The sequence below is a fragment of the Rosa chinensis genome, chromosome 1, assembly GCF_002994745.2.
Source record: "Rosa chinensis cultivar Old Blush chromosome 1, RchiOBHm-V2, whole genome shotgun sequence".
NCBI classification, from domain to species: Eukaryota; Viridiplantae; Streptophyta; class Magnoliopsida; order Rosales; family Rosaceae; genus Rosa; species Rosa chinensis.
Window position 1 is genome coordinate 65,707,414 of NC_037088.1, and position 21,637 is coordinate 65,729,050.

At 38.8% G+C, this 21,637-nt stretch overlaps 3 protein-coding genes and 1 pseudogene across 4 annotated transcripts; 2 read left to right on the forward strand and 2 right to left on the reverse strand.

The window, feature by feature from the left end:
• The first annotated feature begins 3,827 nt into the window (after positions 1-3,827).
• Positions 3,828-8,291, forward strand: LOC112172455. The gene is made up of 3 exons (XM_024309809.2): positions 3,828-3,842; positions 6,429-6,664; positions 7,952-8,291. Exons 1-3 carry the CDS (start codon positions 3,828-3,830, stop codon positions 8,055-8,057), a joined length of 357 nt encoding a protein of 118 aa, XP_024165577.1. The 3' UTR covers positions 8,058-8,291.
• A 406-nt stretch (positions 8,292-8,697) lies between these two features.
• LOC112182429 (ABC transporter C family member 10) lies at positions 8,698-14,810 on the reverse strand. Of its 2 annotated transcripts, none has more exons than XM_040512454.1 (12): positions 14,628-14,810; positions 12,294-14,363; positions 11,843-12,163; positions 11,674-11,760; positions 10,942-11,529; positions 10,688-10,852; positions 10,275-10,569; positions 9,973-10,187; positions 9,586-9,891; positions 9,428-9,491; positions 9,109-9,348; positions 8,698-9,016 (listed from the first exon to the last, which is right to left on the reverse strand). In XM_040512454.1, the coding sequence occupies exons 2-12, from the start codon at positions 14,322-14,324 to the stop codon at positions 8,904-8,906; spliced, it is 4,425 nt and encodes a 1,474-aa protein (XP_040368388.1). In that variant the 5' UTR covers positions 14,325-14,363; positions 14,628-14,810; the 3' UTR covers positions 8,698-8,903. The 2 variants fall into 2 exon arrangements, with proteins under 2 accessions (XP_040368388.1, XP_024176702.1); XM_024320934.2 differs by having other exon boundaries at positions 14,520-14,810.
• Positions 14,607-17,030, reverse strand: LOC121049923 (annotated as a pseudogene).
• A 2,442-nt stretch (positions 17,031-19,472) lies between these two features.
• Positions 19,473-21,584, forward strand: LOC112182476. The gene is made up of 2 exons (XM_024320971.2): positions 19,473-19,902; positions 21,253-21,584. The coding sequence occupies exons 1-2, from the start codon at positions 19,538-19,540 to the stop codon at positions 21,356-21,358; spliced, it is 471 nt and encodes a 156-aa protein (XP_024176739.1). The 5' UTR covers positions 19,473-19,537; the 3' UTR covers positions 21,359-21,584.
• Positions 21,585-21,637: the final 53 nt, after the last annotated feature.

Below are 21,637 nucleotides of genomic sequence, written 5' to 3' on the forward strand. Positions count from 1 at the left end.
ATACACAAGAGTTAAGAATCGTACCTGTAGGGTCAACTTGCTGTGAGTCATTCTTTGCGTTGGATTTTCCTTCGTGTGTAAAGCATAAGCTTCAAGTTCCACTGCAGAAGGAACACGTATAAGGTTTGAAGAGGCGTCATCGTTCCCCCAAAGTGAATGACCATCAATCTCTGCACCCTGAAAATATGGGAAAAGAACAATTCAAGTTCCAAAAAAAGACCACAAAAAGAAAGAAGAAAATAAATAATCTCTTACGCAAGTCCAAAAAAGAGTTACCTCATTTCGTTGCAACATCGGTTGTGAAGAAGTTGAAATGTCACCAAGAAAGTCAGTATTCAGAGTAAACTCAGCATTGAGATCACAATAAATAGGGTCAAGACTGGTGTCAGTTTTCCGACGCTTAAAGTGCACTTCACTATTCTTTCTTTGATGGCAAGTCTTTTCAACTTAGGTGGATGAGCCAAAGCAATGTGAGAATCTAAAGAGTCCTCATCATCTTCTAGAGTGTTGAGTAGATGAGTCTGGAAATCACTACTAGGAAGCAAAGTCCTATTAGGAGGTGCATGGATGTTGGTGCTACATTCAACTTCACGAGGAATCACATTTTTGTGATGAGGCGGTGTTGCACGGGTGACGTTCTTATCTTCTTTTGCTTTCAGAGTCTTGTGCAGTGGTCTACTAGTAGGTGCTTCTTTCGTTGCCTTCACTGGTGTAGAATGGTACATTTTAGACCACCAATCGACATAGTCTCCAGTAACCATGTACTCCGTGATAACACTCTGGATCGGCAACGTTACCACACACTTGGTGTTCATTCTGGTGCAAGAATCCCAATGCTTGTAAATCAAAGCCCACACGCTGGTGCGAATGTCATTCTTCAGGCTACAGGAATGTCCTGGACATAACCAAACGGTCGACTGAACCAGTGTGGACTGTATGGCTGAATGACTCGTCTGTTATCCTGTCTGAGAGAAAGATACCCAGATCGAAGACTGATGAGATATATGTGGTCTAAATGGGAGATGTTCTCGCAGTTGATAATCACTCTGCTCTCCGAAAATACCCTGGCAAATGCATCCATCCTCACATTATCACATGCATTGAACAAAGAAAGCGCATGTTAGTCCCCACAATGTTTAGCTGAAAATTCTCCAGAGAAGCGAACCATACGGGGCCTTAGGTCGTTGAGAAGCGGAGACTGAAAGTGGGTGCCAAAGTACTCTGCTAGCCATGCATAAATATAATGAAAAGGAAGGGCAGTCGAGCAGTTACCTGGATCGCTGGAAACAAAAATCTCACCTAAACCCTGATAGATGCTGGCCAACACTGGTACTACTAGGCAAAATTGTACACCCTGTGACATTTTGCTGCCAACTTTGAATACTCCCGGACGAATCAAACCAGTGTCGTCTCTGGGTAAAACAAACAGACACAACCAACAAGCAAGAAAGGCAGCCAAATAGGTGGGTTCTACATCTTCACTCTCAATGCCTAAGTCATCAAATACTGCGAGGTATGCAGAAGTACGTTGTCGAATCTCATAGATCCTACCAGATGGATTAAACACATTCTTGGTGGATCTCTTTTGTTACGGGTGCTTTTGTTTGGAGGCCTCTTATAGCGCAAAGCTTCTCTATACCAATATTGTATCCATGAAGTTATCTTCACTTTCTGCCCTTGGCCTTCTTTGCAGAGCTTATGGTAGGCGAGAAACAAATAGCGGCAGCTCTGTCGACTCCCTTTGCTTGTTGTAGAAAGCTCTTCAGCAGCTGGAACAACTTCATCATCAAATCATCTAGCAATGGGAAAACCTCCAAGTTGGTCCAAATCCCAGAGGGAGATGGACATTTCCCCGCTAGTCGTGGGGCACCAGTACTCGCAGAAAGCCCCTATGACAGGTGCAACACGGTCATAGCTAAATAGTGAGGCGAATATCGCTCGATAGAAACCAGTCACCCGAGTAAGGTTGCCATTCCTGCTTAAGATATCTTTTACCCATTCCCAGTAGAATTCTGTGTAAGAGAAGCCCCCGTTTGCACGAAATGCATTGCTCCACTTCACTGAACCGTTGCGTACACGATCGCTGAGAAGCGTGAATGGCACTTGAGGATTGTTCTGATCATGATGCGAAGACTTAAGCAACAATACATGCGAGTTTTGTTGGTCTCTGCCAGATCTCGGTTGTCGAAACATAGCTAGCTGGTGAGGTACCACATGAGTCAACTGGAGGATGTGAGCTGAAGGGTCATAAGGAGGTACGCCGATTGCTTAAGGCCCAGTCAACGATGGATACACCTGCAGAGTAGTGCCATCACTTTGAGTGTCCTCCGGATCGTCGAGGATGATGATTGTCCCTTTCTTGAAGCACTTAAAGAAAGCCATGGCCACAAAAAGACGAGAAGCACAATCGCGAGTGTCTGACGATGTACGCGAAGCCTAACCGCTTTCAATGGACCCTACCACGCACAAATGTGGAGGAATCCAAGCGTTTAGGAAGCCCGCGTTCTTCTTTCCGTGAGCCACCAAATACGCGAAGCCTAACCGCTTTCAGTGGACCCTACCACACACAAATATGGAGGAATCCAAGCGTTTAGAACGTCCGCATTCTTCTCTTTGTGAACTACCAAATACGTAAAGGCTAACCGCTTGTAGTGGACCCTACCACGAGCAAAGGTGGAGGAATCCAAGCGTTTAGGACGTTCATGTTCTTCTCCTTGGTGTCAACAAATATGCAAAGCCTAACTGCTTTGAGAGGATTTTCCCACGATCGAAAAGTAGAAAAATCTAAGCATTTAGATCATTCGCGTTCTTCAATTGTAACCAAAACCCTAGGAAAAAAAAAAGCAATATATATATTGAAATACATACGAAATTGTGTGACATAGAAAAAAAGAGGGGTAACGTCATGAAAAGAGAGAGAGAGAGAAAAAATATATATATTTTCAGAATTGTCAACATCTGGAAAAAAAAAAAAAACAATTATGTCATGGCATATAAAAAAAAATGTTTAAAGGATGAGTCATGAAACTAATAAATCACGCCTGATTAGCTCTACACATGCATGCATATAATGTCTAAAGGCGGGTCAGTGATGGAAAGATCAAACAGCCTACCTTGTGCTACCAAGAGCTTGCCTCAAATCAAGGTCCCTGGAGAAGCATCACAGTAGTAGCAGCAAGGCTGTCACCAAAGCCCTGAAAAGAAAGGAAAAAATATGTATATATATTTAAAACTAAGTTTCAGAATGCATGTACGAAGTGAAAAAAAAAAAAAAAATTCAGCAGGACAAAAAGCACATGGGGGCATTTATTTATATATGGTCAGAACTCCACATTTGAACAAAGATTGTTTGAGGCAGATTAAATGAAGATCTAAGGCATCTAAAAAAAGAAGGGGCAATGACATCACGGCATGTGACAGAGTGTGATTAAGGAAAAAAGGATCCATGCTTTGAACTCGACAAAAAAAAAAAAAGGCAGAGTCTGGAAGTTTGGTGGCCTCAAAGTTGGAAGAGTAATCTAGCTCCAAAAATCTGCAGTTTCTATTTAATTGGAATGCAGCCCATGTACGAGAAATTAAAAAAAAAAAAAAAAAAGAGTGAGCCATGCTTTGGACGTCATCAGGGGAAGAAGGTGAAAGGGCGTAAGGGACATGTGAACAAGATTGATTAATCATCAATCATGCTTTTACTTGTTATCGGGAAAAAGAAAAATCATGGGCTGCACGTGCATCTAATTAATGTGAGAAGGTGAATCATGGAAGTATGTCAGAAAGTGCACGCATATACATTTATATATATATATATATATATATATAAAGGATAAATCATGGCTGAGGTCACGGTATACATGAAAGAAATCATAATCAAATGAAGGTTAATAAAAAGAGGAAGACAGAGCACTACCAACCTTGCCGCTGCCAACAATTCACGTCAAATCAAGGTCTCAGGAGGAGCGGCCAGTAGCAGCAGATTCGTGTCAGAAAATAAAGAGAGAAAAAAAGTAAGCCCAAGCTGCATCTATCTAGATTACTAACGAAGAAGAACGAAGAAACAAGCAAAGATAAATCACTTTAATTGCTTGATATAAAGAATTGAGGGATGCAAGCAGTCGAGCCTTACAGTCGCTGTTAGTGTTATTGAAGAATGAAGAAGACAGGTTTGACCATCAAGTGTGAGGAGGCCGTCCTTTTATATTAAAAGGTTAGGCTAGGGTTTCTCACTTCATTAATTTTCTAATTGAGACTAGGAAAATATGGTAAAAAATCCTAAATTTTCTGCTACATATGGCACAGATATATTGATTGCTGAGATTTTGTGGAAAAATATTTTATTAGGAAAAATCAAGAATTTATTCCATAAATATTTAACAAAAAAAATACTCTTATATCAGGGGCTTTGTCACCTACCCATTTGGAGTCTTTGCCATATTTACAAAATTAAATCATGATTGCGAGAGTAATTGAAATTAAATCAAGATTCCAAGAGAATCTCTATAACTTTGGAGTTCTACAAGCTAGCTCCGTTAAAGCAATGCATTGCGACGAGCTAAAATGGAAAAGCCGTCAAAGCGACTGGGGAAAAAAAAAAAAAGTCAAATTCAAAACTTTAAGTCACACCTCCTACACGTAACAACATGTTTGTGGCGCACTTTGAAGTGGGGGCATTTGTAGACACCAAAAATTTAATGAAAATATGTAACCAAAAAAAAAAATTTCATGAAAATAAAATTCATTAAATTATTTGGTCAACACTTGAAATTATGATCGAACAAATTTAGTCGGTATGTGGGTCCTACAAAATGTGCAAGTGGCTTATGAGTAAGCAAAATCAAGCGGACTCAGGGAATGACACGTGGCGGCATACAAAAAGCCTGACGGCAATAAATAAATTTGTTCCAACTTAATCAGCTGATATTAAAGCGGATCAATCAAATTAAATCAATTGATTCTGAGTCAAATCAAGTATTAAATTTATTCTGCTGATTAAATGTCAATTTATTTAAATTGATAATCAAAATCAGCTATCAAATTAATTGGCTGATTCATTAATAGTCGTGATTAAATCAATTAATTAAAGCTGATTGATTTGATTATGCTATTAATGAAATACAATTAAAATCAGCCATCAAATTGATTGGCTAATTTCTTAATAATTGTGATTAAATCAGTTAATTAACGCTGATTAATTTGATTATGTTATTAAGGAAAATGTAATTAAGTACGTGTCATCAAGGCATTCCAAATCAAGAGAGACGCCGATACTATAAATGCCCCTTCTCAAATCAAGAGAAGACTTCGGCCAAAAAAAGAGAGAAAAAACTACTCTCAAAATTCCTGAAGCCTCCCAAGCACGTGTGAAGAGCCTTCAAGTTGCCAAATAGCCGGTTCCTCACCAACCTCAAGTCAAAACATTCGTCACATGTCGACTCTCGTGACCATCGAACAACACAAGATCAAGCGTCAAGCCCTTGAGTGAAATTTATAGTTGGAGATAGAATCAGAGGATTACCAAAGATTGTAACCCGCCCTTAAATTAATAAAATTATTTTTGTATACGTGTCTACATCATGTTTGTTTTCAGATTTTCGCGTTTACACCGAGTTTTCTAATAAAATCAATAAATTTTTCATTATCTTTTTTTCAATTCAAAAATAATATAGCGTATAACAAAAAGGACAACACTTGTACAACAATTAAATCAGACTCTAACTTACTAATCTAGATTATTATTTGATTTAAAATTTTCTCCCTGTTTAACTTTATTAATTCAGAGTCAACTGAGTCAAGTTAAGCCGACCCTAATTCAAGTTTGAACTTGTTTACTATTCAAGCTTAACAGAGCCGAGTTTGTGAAAAATAATATTCGACTCAAGTCAAACTTATGCCTGTGCTTGAAAATGATTATTCAAGTTTTTTGAATCCATTCATAAATGATTACCATTACTATTTACTGCTAAAATGGTCATTACATATTCATCCGCTATCATTAACGAGACAGACAAAAGATTTTAAGGCTACCACAGTGATACTTAATAAAAGCGAGCTTATAAGCCACAGTACCGAATCGGCCAATTAAAAACTCTACTCATTAACGCTCATAAGAAACTAACATGCATAGGTTTCTAGAACTCCAGTCGAACTCATTTATTCAAGTTTAAACTCCACTCGACAATCGATAAATACTAATTGAGCTGAGTTTAATCACCTTTTATATTCGTTTCGGCTTGGCCGTATATTTGATCCAACGGCTGATATTATATCTGCCTTTAGATAAAGAGTTTGCTAGTATGCTACTGAGCTCAAAGCTGAAAGCTTTCTCTCTCTAAAAAAATGTCGACCGTCTTCTTCTCCGTTTCGAATTTCATCTTCTTCTCAAATCCAAAATACTCTGTTAGCTATTCAATTTCTCCTAAAGCGACGCCGTTTAGGCTCGTTCGGTCTCCGAGAAGGCTCGCGACTCCGGTGTTTTCGAAGTCGTCGGCGGCGCCGGAGGACGAGTGGCTGAAGAGGCTACCGGACAAGAAGAAGCCTTTGTGCTCTCACAGTCTTCCTGGCTGAGAAGCTTGGGGTTTTTCCAGAGCAGAGAGGACCGGGCCGTTTGGCTGATCGAAAAGCCCGAGTGGCATGCCCAGCTCTCTCTCGACGTTACCGATCTCTATGTCAGGTTAGGGTTTCTGCTCTCCCTCTCTCTCTTTCTCTCTCTAAGTTTGAGTTCTTGGATTGGTGATAGTTGGTGATTAGGGATGTGGTGTACTAGTGTTCGAATTTGTTTGAATTTTTTAGAAAAGGTCCTGAATTGATGAGGTTTTGAGTTGACATTTTTGCAAATCGGAGGTGTTGTGTTGCGGTTTCGAATGGTGTAGAATAGCAAATGGTAGCTGTAGTAATAGAATTCTTTTCGGGATAAATTCGTCGATGATGTTAAGTTTTTATTTTCGGAGTATGTTTAAATCATAGTTTGCTGATGGTAATGGGATTGCAGTTTCAAGTTTGGAACTTTCAATTTGTATGAGTGGGTGAGTTACTGTATCAGTTAAGCTGAAATGTAGAATAGGAATAATATAACACTTTTGTTCGAATTTCATAAAAGCTCGATCATTCTAAGGAGTGCTGAGCTCGATATGAGTCATGATTCAATCATAGAAAAGGGATTGGTATAACCATATTCATATTCTGTGTGAAGCGTAACTACTACAAGACATGGTTTCAATTCTTTATCGTCGAAAATGGGGAAACTTTCTTGAAAAAGAAAAGAAAGAAAAGCAGTTTCTTATGATTTTAATAAGTCGTTTTGCTCTGTGTGGAGTTTTGATCACTTTTTTGAGTATTGATTTGTTGCTAGCTTGTTATCAAATAGGAACATCATGTTAGTTGATGCAATGCATACTGGTGTGCCTATACTGGTGTTTGCAACAGTGTATTTAGTTTTGTCATTCACGAACACAAGTGTGGTAATTCTGTACAGTAAGGTTTGTATGGTAAATAATCAACAATGTGTACATATGAGGGTTTTCCCCTTAGAATCACTATTCATATTACTGCAAGTATGGTTGAGAAGTTATGTATCGATCTTAACATCGAAATGATACGTATTCAGTAGATTAGGGATTTAACCTCACACAAAGGACATAATCATGATCTTTAAGGATCAAGATGTCCATAATTGATTCCATTCCTTGGGACTCTGTATACTATTTCTATTCCACATGACCTAGTAATAATAGCAGAAAAGAGAGAATTTGAGAATAAAGATGCTTTAGTCTCTTACTGCCTGAGGCAGCTCACAATTTCCTTTCTTGATGACTACTGTGATTTAATCATATTGCCTATAGAAAACGCTCCCCTGCTGTGTTTTCCTACCTGTGCTCTATATCATTGATTGAAATTGATGCTTTAGACTGTTCTACTATATTGAATGTTAGGAATGTTGAAGAGTGCACTTGTGATGTAGGTATCTGAAGACCGGACCTGGAAATCTTGAAAAGGATATGGAGAGGAGGTTTAGCTATGCACTGAGCAGAGAGGACATCGAAAATGCAGTGCTTGGAGGTCCCTGATAACAAGAAATGGTATTCTTTCTGGTATTTGTTTTGCTTCTGAAGGCACTAATTGACCTCATTGGTTATTCCGTTATTGTACTTGTGTGAAAGTTACTTTCTAATCCTGTGAAAGTGCCCATCAGCTTTTTAATAATAGGATATGTTTTTGGGTGAAAAGGGTTACTTGAACATTGTCCTTTTAGAAGGCAGCTTTTTCAGGAATATGATCTTTCTTTCTTCCTTCCTGGTTCACTATTTGTGCTATTTATGATTGTGTTGTGTTGTTACTTGCTACTTGGTGATAGCAAAGAGGCTACATTTCCCCGAGAAATTCTTTCAATGTGATTCTGCAGCTCATCTCAGTCAGTATTCCTTGATGAGCTGCCTAAAATAGTGAGCCTTCTCTTTCATCAACCTCTCTTGCTCATCATGCTCCACTATTTTGCCCCAAAACTAATTTGATCTTGCCAATTCTTGCGGCTACGAGGCGTTAAATATAAACAAATGTCTCTCTACAAACTCATGTCTTCTTCTCTCTAAGTCTAAACACTCTACAATTCATTGCTCAATCTGTGTTTAAAAAAAAAAAAGTTAAATTTTTTTTTAAAAACAATAATAAATAAATTTTGTACCTCTCTTATCTCCGTCTTCTTCCTAATTCGTTCCAATTATGGTGAATTGACGGATCCAAATATGGAGACGTACGTATAATCACATCCAAATTGAGTTGTATTTCTTGAACCTTCATCTCAATCAAATTCGAAGCCATTAGAAGAAGAAAAGAAAAAACACTCTCTGTTTCATTACATTGATCATGCTTCCTGGTTCACTATTTTCATGGCTACATAAGAAATATTGTTTCATTCAATGAGATTCTGCAGACTGGGGATGAGACCAGTACTCCCTGACAAGCTGCCCAAACAGCGAGCCTTCTCTCTTCATCAACCTCATTGGCTCATCATACTCCACTATTTTTCCTGCAAAATAATGGAAAACATTTGCTTCATTAACATTAATGGATGCAAAGATATGAATTTTCTTAGATGAACATTAAACTGAATTAACTCACCATCACTAATGGCAAGAACCATTGTGCAATCCATCACAGTAGGTATCCTGTGGGCTACTGTAATTACTGTACAAGATTCAAACTCAGTCCTTATAGTCTTCTGCAGGATCGTATCAGTTGCATTGTCGATGGATGCAGTTGCTTCATCAAGCACCAATACCCGACTTCTCCTTAGAAGAGCGCGCCCGAGGCAGAACAGTTGCCTTTGCCCCATGCTCCAGTTTGATCCATCATGCACAACTGAAAGAGAAGCTGATCATGATTTACAAAGAGAAGGTACACACCACATATTGATACAAATAGAACAACATAACCTTACCTAACGAGTCCAAGCCTTTTTCTTTCTCCTCAACAGCCTCTCGAAGCTGACACTTCCCAAGAACCTTCAAAATGCACAAGATAAATCTCGGCTTAGTCCAAATAAACAACCGAAAAGCTACATTACAGAAAACAAGCATTACAGAATTTGATTCTCACCTCCCATATTTCTTGGTCTGAATGTTGAGATAAGGGGTCCAAATTGTATCTGACGGTGCCATTAAAGAGAGTAGGGTCTTGAGGTATTATTCCGAATCTTGACCTCAGATCATGAAGTCCTATAGTAGAGATGTCAATGCCATCGACTATGACCTTCCCTCCGGCTGGCTCGACCAGCCGAAATAGAGCGCTGATGAGTGTAGACTTCCCACTGCCTGTCCGGCCAACAATACCAATCTTATGTCGTCCTTCAAAAACACAACTAATCCCTCGAAGTACAAGTGGTGTGTCATCCCTATATCTCATCTGTTTTGACATCAAATAAGTCTCAGTAAACTTCTTCAACATAAATGATTGGTTTTGAATGCTAAAGACACCAGTATTTACCCGCAAATTTTGTATATCCACTTTTCCTACGACAGGCCAGTTGGCTGGTGGACGGTTTCCCTCCATTACTTCCGGGGCTTCACTAGGAATGTGCATGTATTGATTTAGTCTTTCAACAGAAATGATATAATTTGCTATAGTGCACTGGTTCTGAATTGAGTCGATCAAGGACACATTTAATGATAGACCATAAGAAAGTGCCATCCCAATAAACCCTGCAGTCACATAGTCATGGCCAAAAGTCTCAAAAAAATCAGTAGCTTAAACTCCAGGCACTTCCAGAAAAATTTAGAAAAGCTTACCAGAGGTAAAAGTTCCATGAGGAAGCAAAACCATACAAAGTGCTGCAGAGGCAAGAACCACCGCGCTGATCATCCCTAATCGTTGAATTAACCACTCATTTGCAGAAAAATTGTGGAAATAAGGACTAGCATTTGTGTCAATGAGGTGAAAGTTCTTTGCCGAGAAGCGCTCTTCTTCATTGAAAGCTCTTATGGTAATGGCTCCTGAGACAGACTCTGCGAGATGGTTTGCTACAAAGGACTTAGTTGTTCCATTGATCCTCATCAACGCTTTTGCAGTAGAAAAATAGTACTTCTGGAAATAAGAAATGTCATGTCAAAACAGTCAAATCATGTCCTGTTTAGACAAAAATTGCTCTACTATTTCAAATTCAAATTCAGTTAACATATGAAAGAACCTCATATAGCAATACCTGTAGCTGAATTGCGACACAGACCATTGGGATGGAGACAAACAGGACTTGCCAGGTAACAACAGTCAATACCCCAAGATTGCAATAGGCATTCATGGTAACTCCACAAGCAAATACTATGCTGAATGGAATATCAAGATCTGTGATACTCAGATCAGATGAAACCTAAACATGAAACAATGTAGTACATTAAGCTAATAGTATCTTTCATGCCCCCTAGCCTATAAACCAAAGTTTCTATTTGAAATACATACCCGACTAAGTATCCTTCCCAGTGGTGTTGAGTCATAAAATGACATGGGTGCACGAAAAAGGGAGTTTAGTAGTTGTGAGAACAAAGACTTTGATGTCTCAAGGCCCCCGACAACTGCTGCAAGAGATCTAAACAGAAAAATAAATGTTGCGGAGAATCCAATCGATAAGTAAACCACAAGCAACCGCAATGTGCTAATACTCGGATTATCAACATTAGTAGCCATCCAAGAGTTCTGTGCAATCTGACTCATAATGGAAGTGAAGTGTAGACAAACGGCAATTGAGAAGTACAGGAACCCTTTGTTCTGCTTCAGATACAGTATGTATGGCTTAAAACCTGTGTCACCTGTTTCTCTCTCTTCAAGTTTAATCAATTGGTCAACTTTATTTTCTTTTAATGGCTTCTCAACATAGCTCTTCTTAATCTCTCTAGATGATATTCCAGATTTTTGAGCAGAAGTGACATCTGAAAGCCTTTCGGAACCAGCAGTTTCTTTGTGTGCATTGACAAGGTTCTGGAATTCTTGGCTTAAAGCCAATAGATGTTGATAAGGAGCTGCTTGTAGGATCTCCCCATCCATCATCAACTGTTCACAGAACTCAAGTTTAAAATCATTGCATTCAACCAAACAGCTCTGCATGAATAACACAGAACATACAGGACAGGACTACCCCTCAGCAATTAATATATTTATTTTGCATACAAAAGATTTAGAGTTAGAGAAGCTGACCAAAACGAAATCAAATGCAGGCAGGAAATCAACTTGATGGGTCACAAGTAGTACTGTCTTGCCTGAAAGTGCTTCCATTACATATTCCTGCCAATGTACAATTTAGCTTTCAGTATAAGCAAGAAGTAAATAGAATAAGTCACAGCCCAAGTTTGGAAACTAAAATTACATTAAATAAGTTTGTGGCAGTATGTGCATCAACAGCACTGAATGGATCATCCAATAGATATATATCAGCATCCTGATAGAGAGCGCGTGCAAGTTGGATCCGCTGCTTCTGACCTCCACTTAGATTCACCCCTCTCTCTCCTATTTCAGTAAGGTCACCGTAGGGAAGCAGCTCAAGGTCCTTTACTAGTGAGCATCTCTCAAGCGTCTCTCGATATCTCTGACTATCCATACAAGAACCAAAGAGAATATTTTCTTGTATAGTTCCTGACTGGATCCATGCTGTTTGAGAAACATAGGCAATCTTCCCATAAACTTGAATCTGAAAGTCGATAAAGAAAATGCTATGGTTATATTTATGTATATTGTTGTTTTTAAAGATATTGACAACTAGATTGACCCCATTTAGGAAGATTAATATGCTAACAGAACAGAGAAAAGTAGCAACTTACATTTCCTTGCACATTTGGAATTTCTCCAAGAATTGCAGCTAGAAGGCTTGACTTGCCTGAGCCGACTTCACCACATATAGCCACCTTTTCACCAGGTCTAACCTCTAAATTTATATTTCTCAGTATGGACTTCGATAAATTCTCTTCCCATGAAAAATTAGCTGACTTAATTTCAATGGAGTTAGCTACATTCTTCATGTTGCACTTCCGGACATTTGAAGTTTGCAGCTCAGGTGCCTCAAGGAATTTCACAATACGACCAAATGCAACCTTGGCTTGAATGACAACCGCAATAACATCAGGTATGGTTTGAATGGGGTCCTGAACAAGTCTCAAAGTAGAGATAAAAGTGAAAACATTGTTTGCATGTAACGGAATTTTGAGAAAATAGCACGCCCCAAATGTTGCAGTAGAGACCAAAACAGGAGTTGACCAAAAGAGATAAGTACTATATGCTCTTCTTAACAGCATTGCAGATAACCATTTGTGCTCCTCCTTCCTTAACTTTTCTATTGCCTTCTTGAAATGTGTTTCCCATGCATATAACTTTAAGACCTTCATGTTCACTAGAGCCTCAGAACTAGCCTTGAGCCTTTCATCTTGAGCCTTCATAAGCTTACTCTGGAACTTATGTTGTAGCTTAGCAACTGGAGCATTGCAAATCACACCCAAAAGTATCACCACCAAGGCTGCAAATGTAGCTAGGCCAACTGCACGGAAAAAAATTACCAAAGAAAAACAGAGCTGGACGCTAGTAGTCCAAGTCTTATGGAACCAAAATGGAAACTCTCCAATCCTATAAGCATCCACAGTAACATAATTCATGATCTCACCACCTGAGTGTGTCAACTTAGCAGCATTAGATAATCTTAATTGCTTTTTGTAAATGGCTGCTGTCAGCAAAGACCTAACTTTCAAACCAATAAGCCTGCACCTGAAGTACCACTGCCTTTGTGACAAGGATTCAATGGTTTTTGAAACAAAAAGTGCTCCGGCTAACAGATAACCTTCATGCTCGAAACTTTCATTTCCCTCTGCAACCAAAATGAAGGCATTGAGAAGCAAAGGACCAGCACAGATAGTGAGTATCTTCAGCAAAGCAAAGAAACCAGATAGTAAAATCTCCTTCCGGTGGCATAGGATTATAGTCTTTAATACTGATGGCTGGGAAGATGGCTCAATTTGTTTCTGCTTGCTTAGTTGCTCCAAGAACATCGCATAGCAATTTTCTGCTCTATCTTCCTTGCGCAACTTCGGTATATCTTCATCCTCCAGAGTTTTCTCCCTACCTCTTTTCATCAATGAATTTAACCACCAAAATGACATTTTACTTAACAATCCAGCTTTGCTAAATGGGGTTGCATGATCATTACCTTTACTAATGCCATTGGAGTCACCATTGAGAGGGGCATAAAGGCCATCGTCACTGATGATCTCATCACCATCTTCATACTTATACCCCTTGAAAACACATAGCAGCAACAATGCTGCTCCTGGAAAAGTTAGGATATCTAGTACTATCTTAACCGACATTTCATTTCTGAAAATGACTGTGAAGAGCGATAGAGCAAAGAGAACTCCAGAAAACAAAAAAGCCAGGATGCACATCACTCTTGAAGGTTGTCTTGGCAGTTGCTTCGCCCTGATGCTTAGAGTTAAGCTCAAAAGCAACCATGTGAGGCCTTGAAAGAGACCAAGTAACCACCAATTCAAAGGCAAAGCAGTACGTGTATTCCTCAGCTCCTCTTCTAAATTCCAGGCTCCGAAGCACAAGTACACAAATCCAAGAGCGCCATTGAAAATGGCCGAGACTATTTGCCAACTCGAAAAGCCTAGAAATCGTGCTGGAACATGAACTCTTTTTGATGACTTGATAAACATACTGAACAAGAGCACCACAAGAAGAACTATGTCAAGGAAAATGGTCAATGCGTGATTAATGCATGAAGTAGGATGAATCAGAAACCGAAAACTCAAACTCTCAGAATCTTCAGATTCCCCACAAAATCCAGTCCATAAATCCTCCGTCATCCTTTTCAATTACTCTAGACCTCTCTTGCTGTTCTTACTCTGCATAGGATGCAACACAAGAAAATATAGTAAGAAAATTTGCATGACAAACTTAAAACAACCAAAACAACCCAGAAAGCATAAAAGCTTGTTGTCAAAAACTAAACCAAAAAGCATCAAAGCATCATAATGAGTAGAGATATGTAAAGAGAATACCAAAGAGAACAGAAGGTCCTCTTTCTCTTAGGCCACACAAAGCAGCAGTAGCTGCAGAAATATGATTCTATTAAGTAAACCAATTCATTACTTATCAAACTCTCTGACCTCAACAGCTCCACTGCTCAGAAATTCAACCATCCGCTACAAATGAGGAAGAAAACAGCAATCGCAGATCATCAACTTATTATTAAAAAAAAGTTCCACAATACACACGTGAAAATGAGTTAAGAGCCTGTCGGCGTTTAAATACAAGTAAAACAAATCTTGCTTTTGTTTTGTACCAATAATTACAGCAACATGACAATATGGCAAAGCACTCAAAACGAATCAAACAACTTGACAATATGGAAATACACAACCAGTGCCGTCCTTATTACCAGAAATGCCACTATGATGCTTAAGCTTGACAACCTAGTTGGTGTCCCATTTCACTCGTCAAGAATTTACGTCTTGATTTGAAAGACTACAAGTATATTGGAATGATTTATTTAAAAAGTTGAAAGAAAAAACGACTAACAAGTAGTCTCGGCAATTATATGTCGGCATATTATCTCTTTTCTTTTCAAATTATGTCTGGTGGTTCGAGGAGCACTCACCGTGGTTAAAAGTTTGTTCAAATGAGGAGATGCAACTTCAGTTTTGATGGAATGGAGTCTGTAATCACTTGCATAATATGTTAGCTCAGTTAATTTACTCATAATACTCGCAATTTTTTCGATCAAGGGGGTATGACTGTACTATAATACTCAAATTATAGTCGTAGGACTGTATTGTTTCAAAAATACTTTCACATTTTGCATTCTTCATCATGGTTTCTGATACATACAATACAACTCATCATGGATACACTATACTGGAGATAACATTGTTGCTGGTGACTGATTATGAGCTGAGAATCTGAGATAAGTGATACTAGCGATGATCTCTGCTAACTAGTTTATTATTTGTCATCGCCTTGTAGGAATATGGTAGCAAGTATTAAGGCAGCGATTTCTTCACACAACCCAGAATATGATCTCCTAATCCTCAGGTTGCTCGCCATTCCTCTCCCCGCCTCACTTCTTCACGCGAGCAATCGCTGTTAAAGTTTACATTGATTCTGCTTCCTGGTTCACCATAGCAGAAAGGCTACATAAGCAATGTTGTTGTGTTCAATGTGATTCTGCAGACTGAAGATGAGACCAATATTCCTTGACAAGCTGCCCGAATAGTGAGCCTACTCTTTTCATTAGGTTCGTTGGCTCATCATACTCCACTATTTTCCCTATAATATACCACAGCATTTCCTTCATTATCAGTAATAGATATAGAAACATAGTTTTTCTTTAGCTGTGCATTAAATCAATGAAACTCAACGTCACTAATGGCAAGGACCATTGTGCAATCCATCACAGTCGGTATCCTGTGAGCCACTGTAATAACTGTACAATCTGCAAATTCAGTCCGTATAGTCTTCTGTTAAATCATCTCAGTTGCATTGTCGATGGAAGCTGTTGCTTCATCAAGCACCAATACCTGACTTCTCCTTAAAAGAGCACGGCCCAAACAGAACTGCCTTTGCCCCATGCTCCAGTAGTCCAGTTTGATCCATCTTCCACAACTGAAGGAGGCAAATAGGTCATCACTTGATGTTGCTGATCACAATTTCAAAGGCAAAAGTGATACGCCAAAACCTTACCTAAAGAGTCTAAGCCGCCTTCTTTTTCTTGAACAGCCTCCTGAAGCTGACACTTCCCAAGAACCTTCAAAATGAAAAGATAACTCTGATTAGAATAATCAACCAAGAAGCAATATTACAGAAAACAAGTGAAATAAATTTCAGTAATACCTCCCATATTTCATGGTCTGAATGTTGATATAAGGGATCTCACAGTCCCATTGAAGAGAGTAGGGTCTTGAGGTATTATTCCAAATCTTGACCTCAGATCATGAAGTCCTATAGTAGAGATGTCAATGCCATCGACTATAACCTTCCCTCCGGCTGGCTCTACCAGACGAAATAGAGCACCGATTAGCGTAGACTTCCCACTGCCTGTCAGGCCAACAATCCCAAACTTATGTCCTCCTTCAAAAACACAATTGATCTGTCAAAGAACAAGTGGTGTGTCATCCCTATATCTCATCTGTTTTGACATCACATAAGTCTCAGTAGTAACCTTCTTCAATGTAAACGATTGGTTTTCAATGCTAAAGACACCAGTATTTACCTGCAAATTTTGTATCTCCACTTTTCCTACAACAGGCCAGTTGGGAGGTGGACGGTTCCTCTATAACTTCAGGGGCTTCGCTTGGTACATGTGTGTATTGATTTAGTCTTTCAACCGAAATTATGTAATTTGCTCTAGTGCACTGGCTTTGAATTGAATAGATCAATGGCATGTTTAATGAAAGACCATAAGAAAGCGCCATTCCAGTAAACGCTGCAGTTACATAGCAATTTATATAAGAATCATAACTATAAGTCCAGTCACTGGCTTCCAGAAAAATTTAGGAAAACTTACCAGAGCTAAAAGTTCCAGTTGGAAGCAAAACCATACAGAGTGCTGCAGAGGCGAGAGGCGAGAACTACTGCACAAATTATTTCTAACCATTGAATCAACCACTCATTTGCTGCAAAACTATGAAAAAATGGGCTTTGTGTCAATGAGGTGAAAATTCTTTGCCAAGAAGCGCTCTTCTTCATTGAAAGCTCTTATTGTAATGGCGCCTGATACAGACTCTGCTAGATGGTTTGCTACAAGGACTTAGTTGTTCCATTGATCCTCATCAACTCCTTTGCAGTGGAAAAGTAATATTTCTGAAAGGAAGACATGCTGTTTCATATAAAGAAATTTCCACGCAAAAGAACATGCTGTGCTCGTTCAATTTCAAATTCCAACAAGATATAAAAGAAGCTCAAATAGCATACCTGTAGCTGAATTGCCAGAAAGACAATTGGTATGGAAACAAACAGGACTTGCCATGTAACAGCAGCTAGTACTCCAAGATTGGAGTAAGCATTTATGGTAGCTCCACAAGCAAAGACAAGGCTGAATAGAATATCAAGATCTACGATACTTAGATCAGATGAAAACTAAACAATCAAAATGCAGTACATAAAACAATTAGGTCCTTTTAAGTCCGCAGTCTATAATTAAAGTTTCTAGTTAAAATGCATACCCGACTTAGTATCCTTCCCAGAGGCGTTGAGTCATAGAAAGACATGGGTGCACGAAATAGAGAGTTTAGTAGCTGAGAAAATAAAGACTTTGATGCCTCAAGACCCACATTCCCTCAGTAATCTTCATCGGGTTTGCATACCTCATTGTTCATCTTTGGACGAGATTGACCCACATTCCCTGCACCAATGCCATTCCCTTTTTTGTGAGGGTGAAATCCTTCATCCAAAATAAACAGAAGAGCCGAACCAAGCACAATCGAATCAGAGGAGCTAATCCCCCTTTCGAAAAAACCACATTTCAATCTAGCCTCTTTCTCACCACACTCCAATTCATACCTCACATCAACCCCAACTCAATTGAATGTTCTCGAAATCTCTCACAAAACCCATTCAAATCTCCCAAACACTCATCACCCACTCCCACATTCAACAACTCACTCACAAATTTCGATGACCAAATCAGACCTCAAAGCACCACAATTCGAAAACGTACCGGTCGCCGGATCGCAGATCATCATCATCGCAGAGAGAGGAGGGAAGGAGGTTAGGGTTTTGACGGAGGAGAGAGGTGAGAAATGGGGTTGGGTCTTGGAGATGGAGAAGTAGGTTTAGGTCGATTAGAAGCACGATCCGCTGGGTTCGGCCGTAGTCGGAGATTGGGTCGCCGGAATTTGAATCGGCCGCCATCGCCATCTGAACACAAATCTCACTGAGCAATAGCAAACTATGGGGTTGAAGAAGAAGTGGGATCGAAGCAAAACGACGTCGTGGAGGTTTTGGTGGGAAATGAAAATTGGGAATACGGTCTTTGGCGGGTTAACTTCGGTTTTCAAATCACCGCCTTACAATATGATCCAACGGCGGATATCAAAACCGACTTTAGATAACGTGTTTTGTTCATAATATTATACTCATCAAGCTGTTAATAGACTCGATACTGCTCGAATTCGATTTGTATTCAACTTGTTTTTAGTTCGCTTGACTCGTGTTCATAAGATATATGAGTCAAATTTAAGCTTGACAAGAAAATGAGCCGAGTTTTCTAATAAAAATCAACAATTTTTTATTATCTTTCTTTTCGATTCAAAGAAAATTTAAGCATAGCTGTGTAATAGAAAATGACAACACTTGTGCTTTAATTAATTAGATGTGTGCAACAATTGAATCAAACTATAACTTACTAATTTATATTATTATTTGATTTAAAATTTTCTCCTTCTTGTTTAACTTTATTAATTTAGAGTTAACTTAGCTAAATTTAGCCGACTCTAATTTAAGCTCGAATTCGTCTAATACTCAAACCGAACGGAGCCAAGCTCGAGTTTCTTAAAAAAAAAAAAAAAATAATATTCAAGTCGAGTCGAGCTTGTCCCAAATTCCGCTCAAAATCGATAAAGTAATTGATTTCTGATCTCACTAAAAATGAAGTTGACCTATCTGTAGAAAATTGTCTTGTAGAAGAGGTGAAGAATTTGTTTCACCTCTTCAATTCAGTTGTTTGTACATATTGCCCTAGGAAATGTAATCAGGCAGCGCATATGTTAGTTAGGAAAACGCTTTTGTTTCATGCATTTCAAGTTTGGGTAGAGGAAGGGCCACAATGGCTCTCCGATGTACTGACTTCTGATGTTTGTATCTAAGTTGCTTAATATAATATGCAATTTCTTTCTCAAAAAAAAAAAAAAAAAGAGCCAAACTCGATAAAAAGTAATTGAGCCGAATTTAATCACCTTGATATTCGTTTTGGCTCGGCCGTTATATATGATCCAACGGCTGATATTAATAACTGCCTTTAGATAACGAGTTTGTTATTATCCTACTCAGCTCAAAGCTGAAAGCTTTCTCTCTCTGAAAAATGTCGACCGTCTTCTTCTCCGTTTCGAATTTCATCTTCTTCTCAAATCCAAACTACTCTGTTCGCTATTCAATTTCTCCTAAAGCGACGCCGTTTCGGCTCGTTCGGTCTCCGAGAAGGCTCGCGACTCCGGTGTTTTCGAAGTCGTCGGAGGCGGAGGAGGTCTCGGCGGCGCCGGAGGACGAGTGGCTGAAGAGGCTACCGGACAAGAAGAAGCCTTTGTACTCTCACAGTCTTCCTTGCATTGAGGCCTGGCTGAGAAGCTTGGGGTTTTTCCAGAGCAGAGAGGACCGGGCGGTTTGGCTGATCGAAAAGCCCGAGTGGCATGCCCAGCTCTCTCTCGACGTTACCGATCTCTATGTCAGGTTAGGGTTTCTGCTCTCAATCTCTCTAAGTTTAAGTTTTTGGATTGCTGATAGTTGGTGGTTAGGGATGTAGTGTACTAGTGTTCGTATTTGTTTGAATTTTTTAGAAAAGGTGGTAAATCGATGAGGTTTTGAGTTGAAATTTTTAAGAATCGGAGGTGTTGTGTTGCGGTTTCGAATAGTGTAAAACAGCAAATGCTACCTGCTGTAGTAATAGTATTCTTTTCGGGATAAATTAGTCACGATGATGTTAAGTTTTTATTTTAAATGTGTATGTTTAAATCATAGTTTGCTGATGGTAATGGGATTACAGTTTCAAGTTTGGAACTTTCAATTTGTGTGAGTGGGTTAGTTACTATATCAGCTTGACCTAGCTGATCAGTTAAGCTGGAGGACGTAGAATAGGAATAATATAGCACTTTTGTTTGAATTTCATAAAAGCTTGATCAGGTTAGATTGTAAAGCGTAACTACTACAAGACATGGTTTCAATTCTTTATCGTAGAAAATGGGGAAACTTTCCAGAAAAACAAAAGAAAGAAAAGCAATTTCTTATGATTTTAATAAGTTGTTTTGGCTCTGTGTGGAGTTTTGATCACTTTTTTGAGGATTGAGTTTGTTACTAGCTTATTATCAAATAGGAAGATCATGTTGGTTGATACAATACATAGTATGCTGTATATGCCTATACTGGTGTTTGCAACAGTATATTTAGTTTAGTCATAGGAAAAGGAAACAAATGCAGTACACGATATTGATTTCAAGTCTCTCTATGAGCTCGAGCTAGGGTCAGTCATTCGTGAACGCAAGTGTGGTAATTGTGTTCAGTAAGGTTTGTATGGTATATCATCAACACATTGTGCACTTATAATTTCTTGTCTTAGAATCACTGTTCATATTACTGCAAGTATGATTGAGAAGTTATGTAATGATCTTAACATTGAAATGATACATATTCAGTAGATTAGGGATTTAACTTCTCACAAAGGACATAATCATGATCTTTAAGAATCAAGATATCCATAATTGATTCCATTCCTTGGGACTCTGTATAGTATTTCTATTCCGCATGACCTAGTAATAATTGCAGAAAAGAGAGAATTTGAGAATAAAGATGCTTTTCAGACCGGAAAAAAAAAAACAGAATAAAGATGCTTTAGTCTCTTACTGCCTGAGGCAGCTCACAATTTCCTTTCTTGATGACTACCGTGTCTTAATCATATTATCTATAGAAAACGCTCCCCTGCTGTGTTTTCATACCTGTGCTCTATATCATTGATTGAAATTGATGGTTTAGACTGTTCTACTATATTGAATGTTCGGAATGTTGAAGAGTGCACTTGTGATGTAGGTATCTAAAGACCGGACCTGGAAATCTTGAAAAGGATATGGAGAGGAGGTTTAGCTATGCACTGAGCAGAGAGGACATCGAAAATGCAGTGCTTGGAGGTCCCTGATAACAAGAAATAGTATTCTTTCTGGTATTTGTTTTGCTTCTGAAGGCACTAATTAACCTCATTGGTTACTCCGTTATTGTACTTGTGTGAAAGTTACTTTCTAATCCTGTGAAAGTGCCCATCAGCTTATTAATTATAGAATATGTTTTTGGGTGAAAAGGGATACTTGAACATTGTCCTTTTAGAAGGCAGCTTTTTTAGGAATATGATCTTTCTATTTGTGCTATTTATGAATTGTGTTGTTGCTACTTGCTACTCGGTGATAGCGCCGAGAAATTC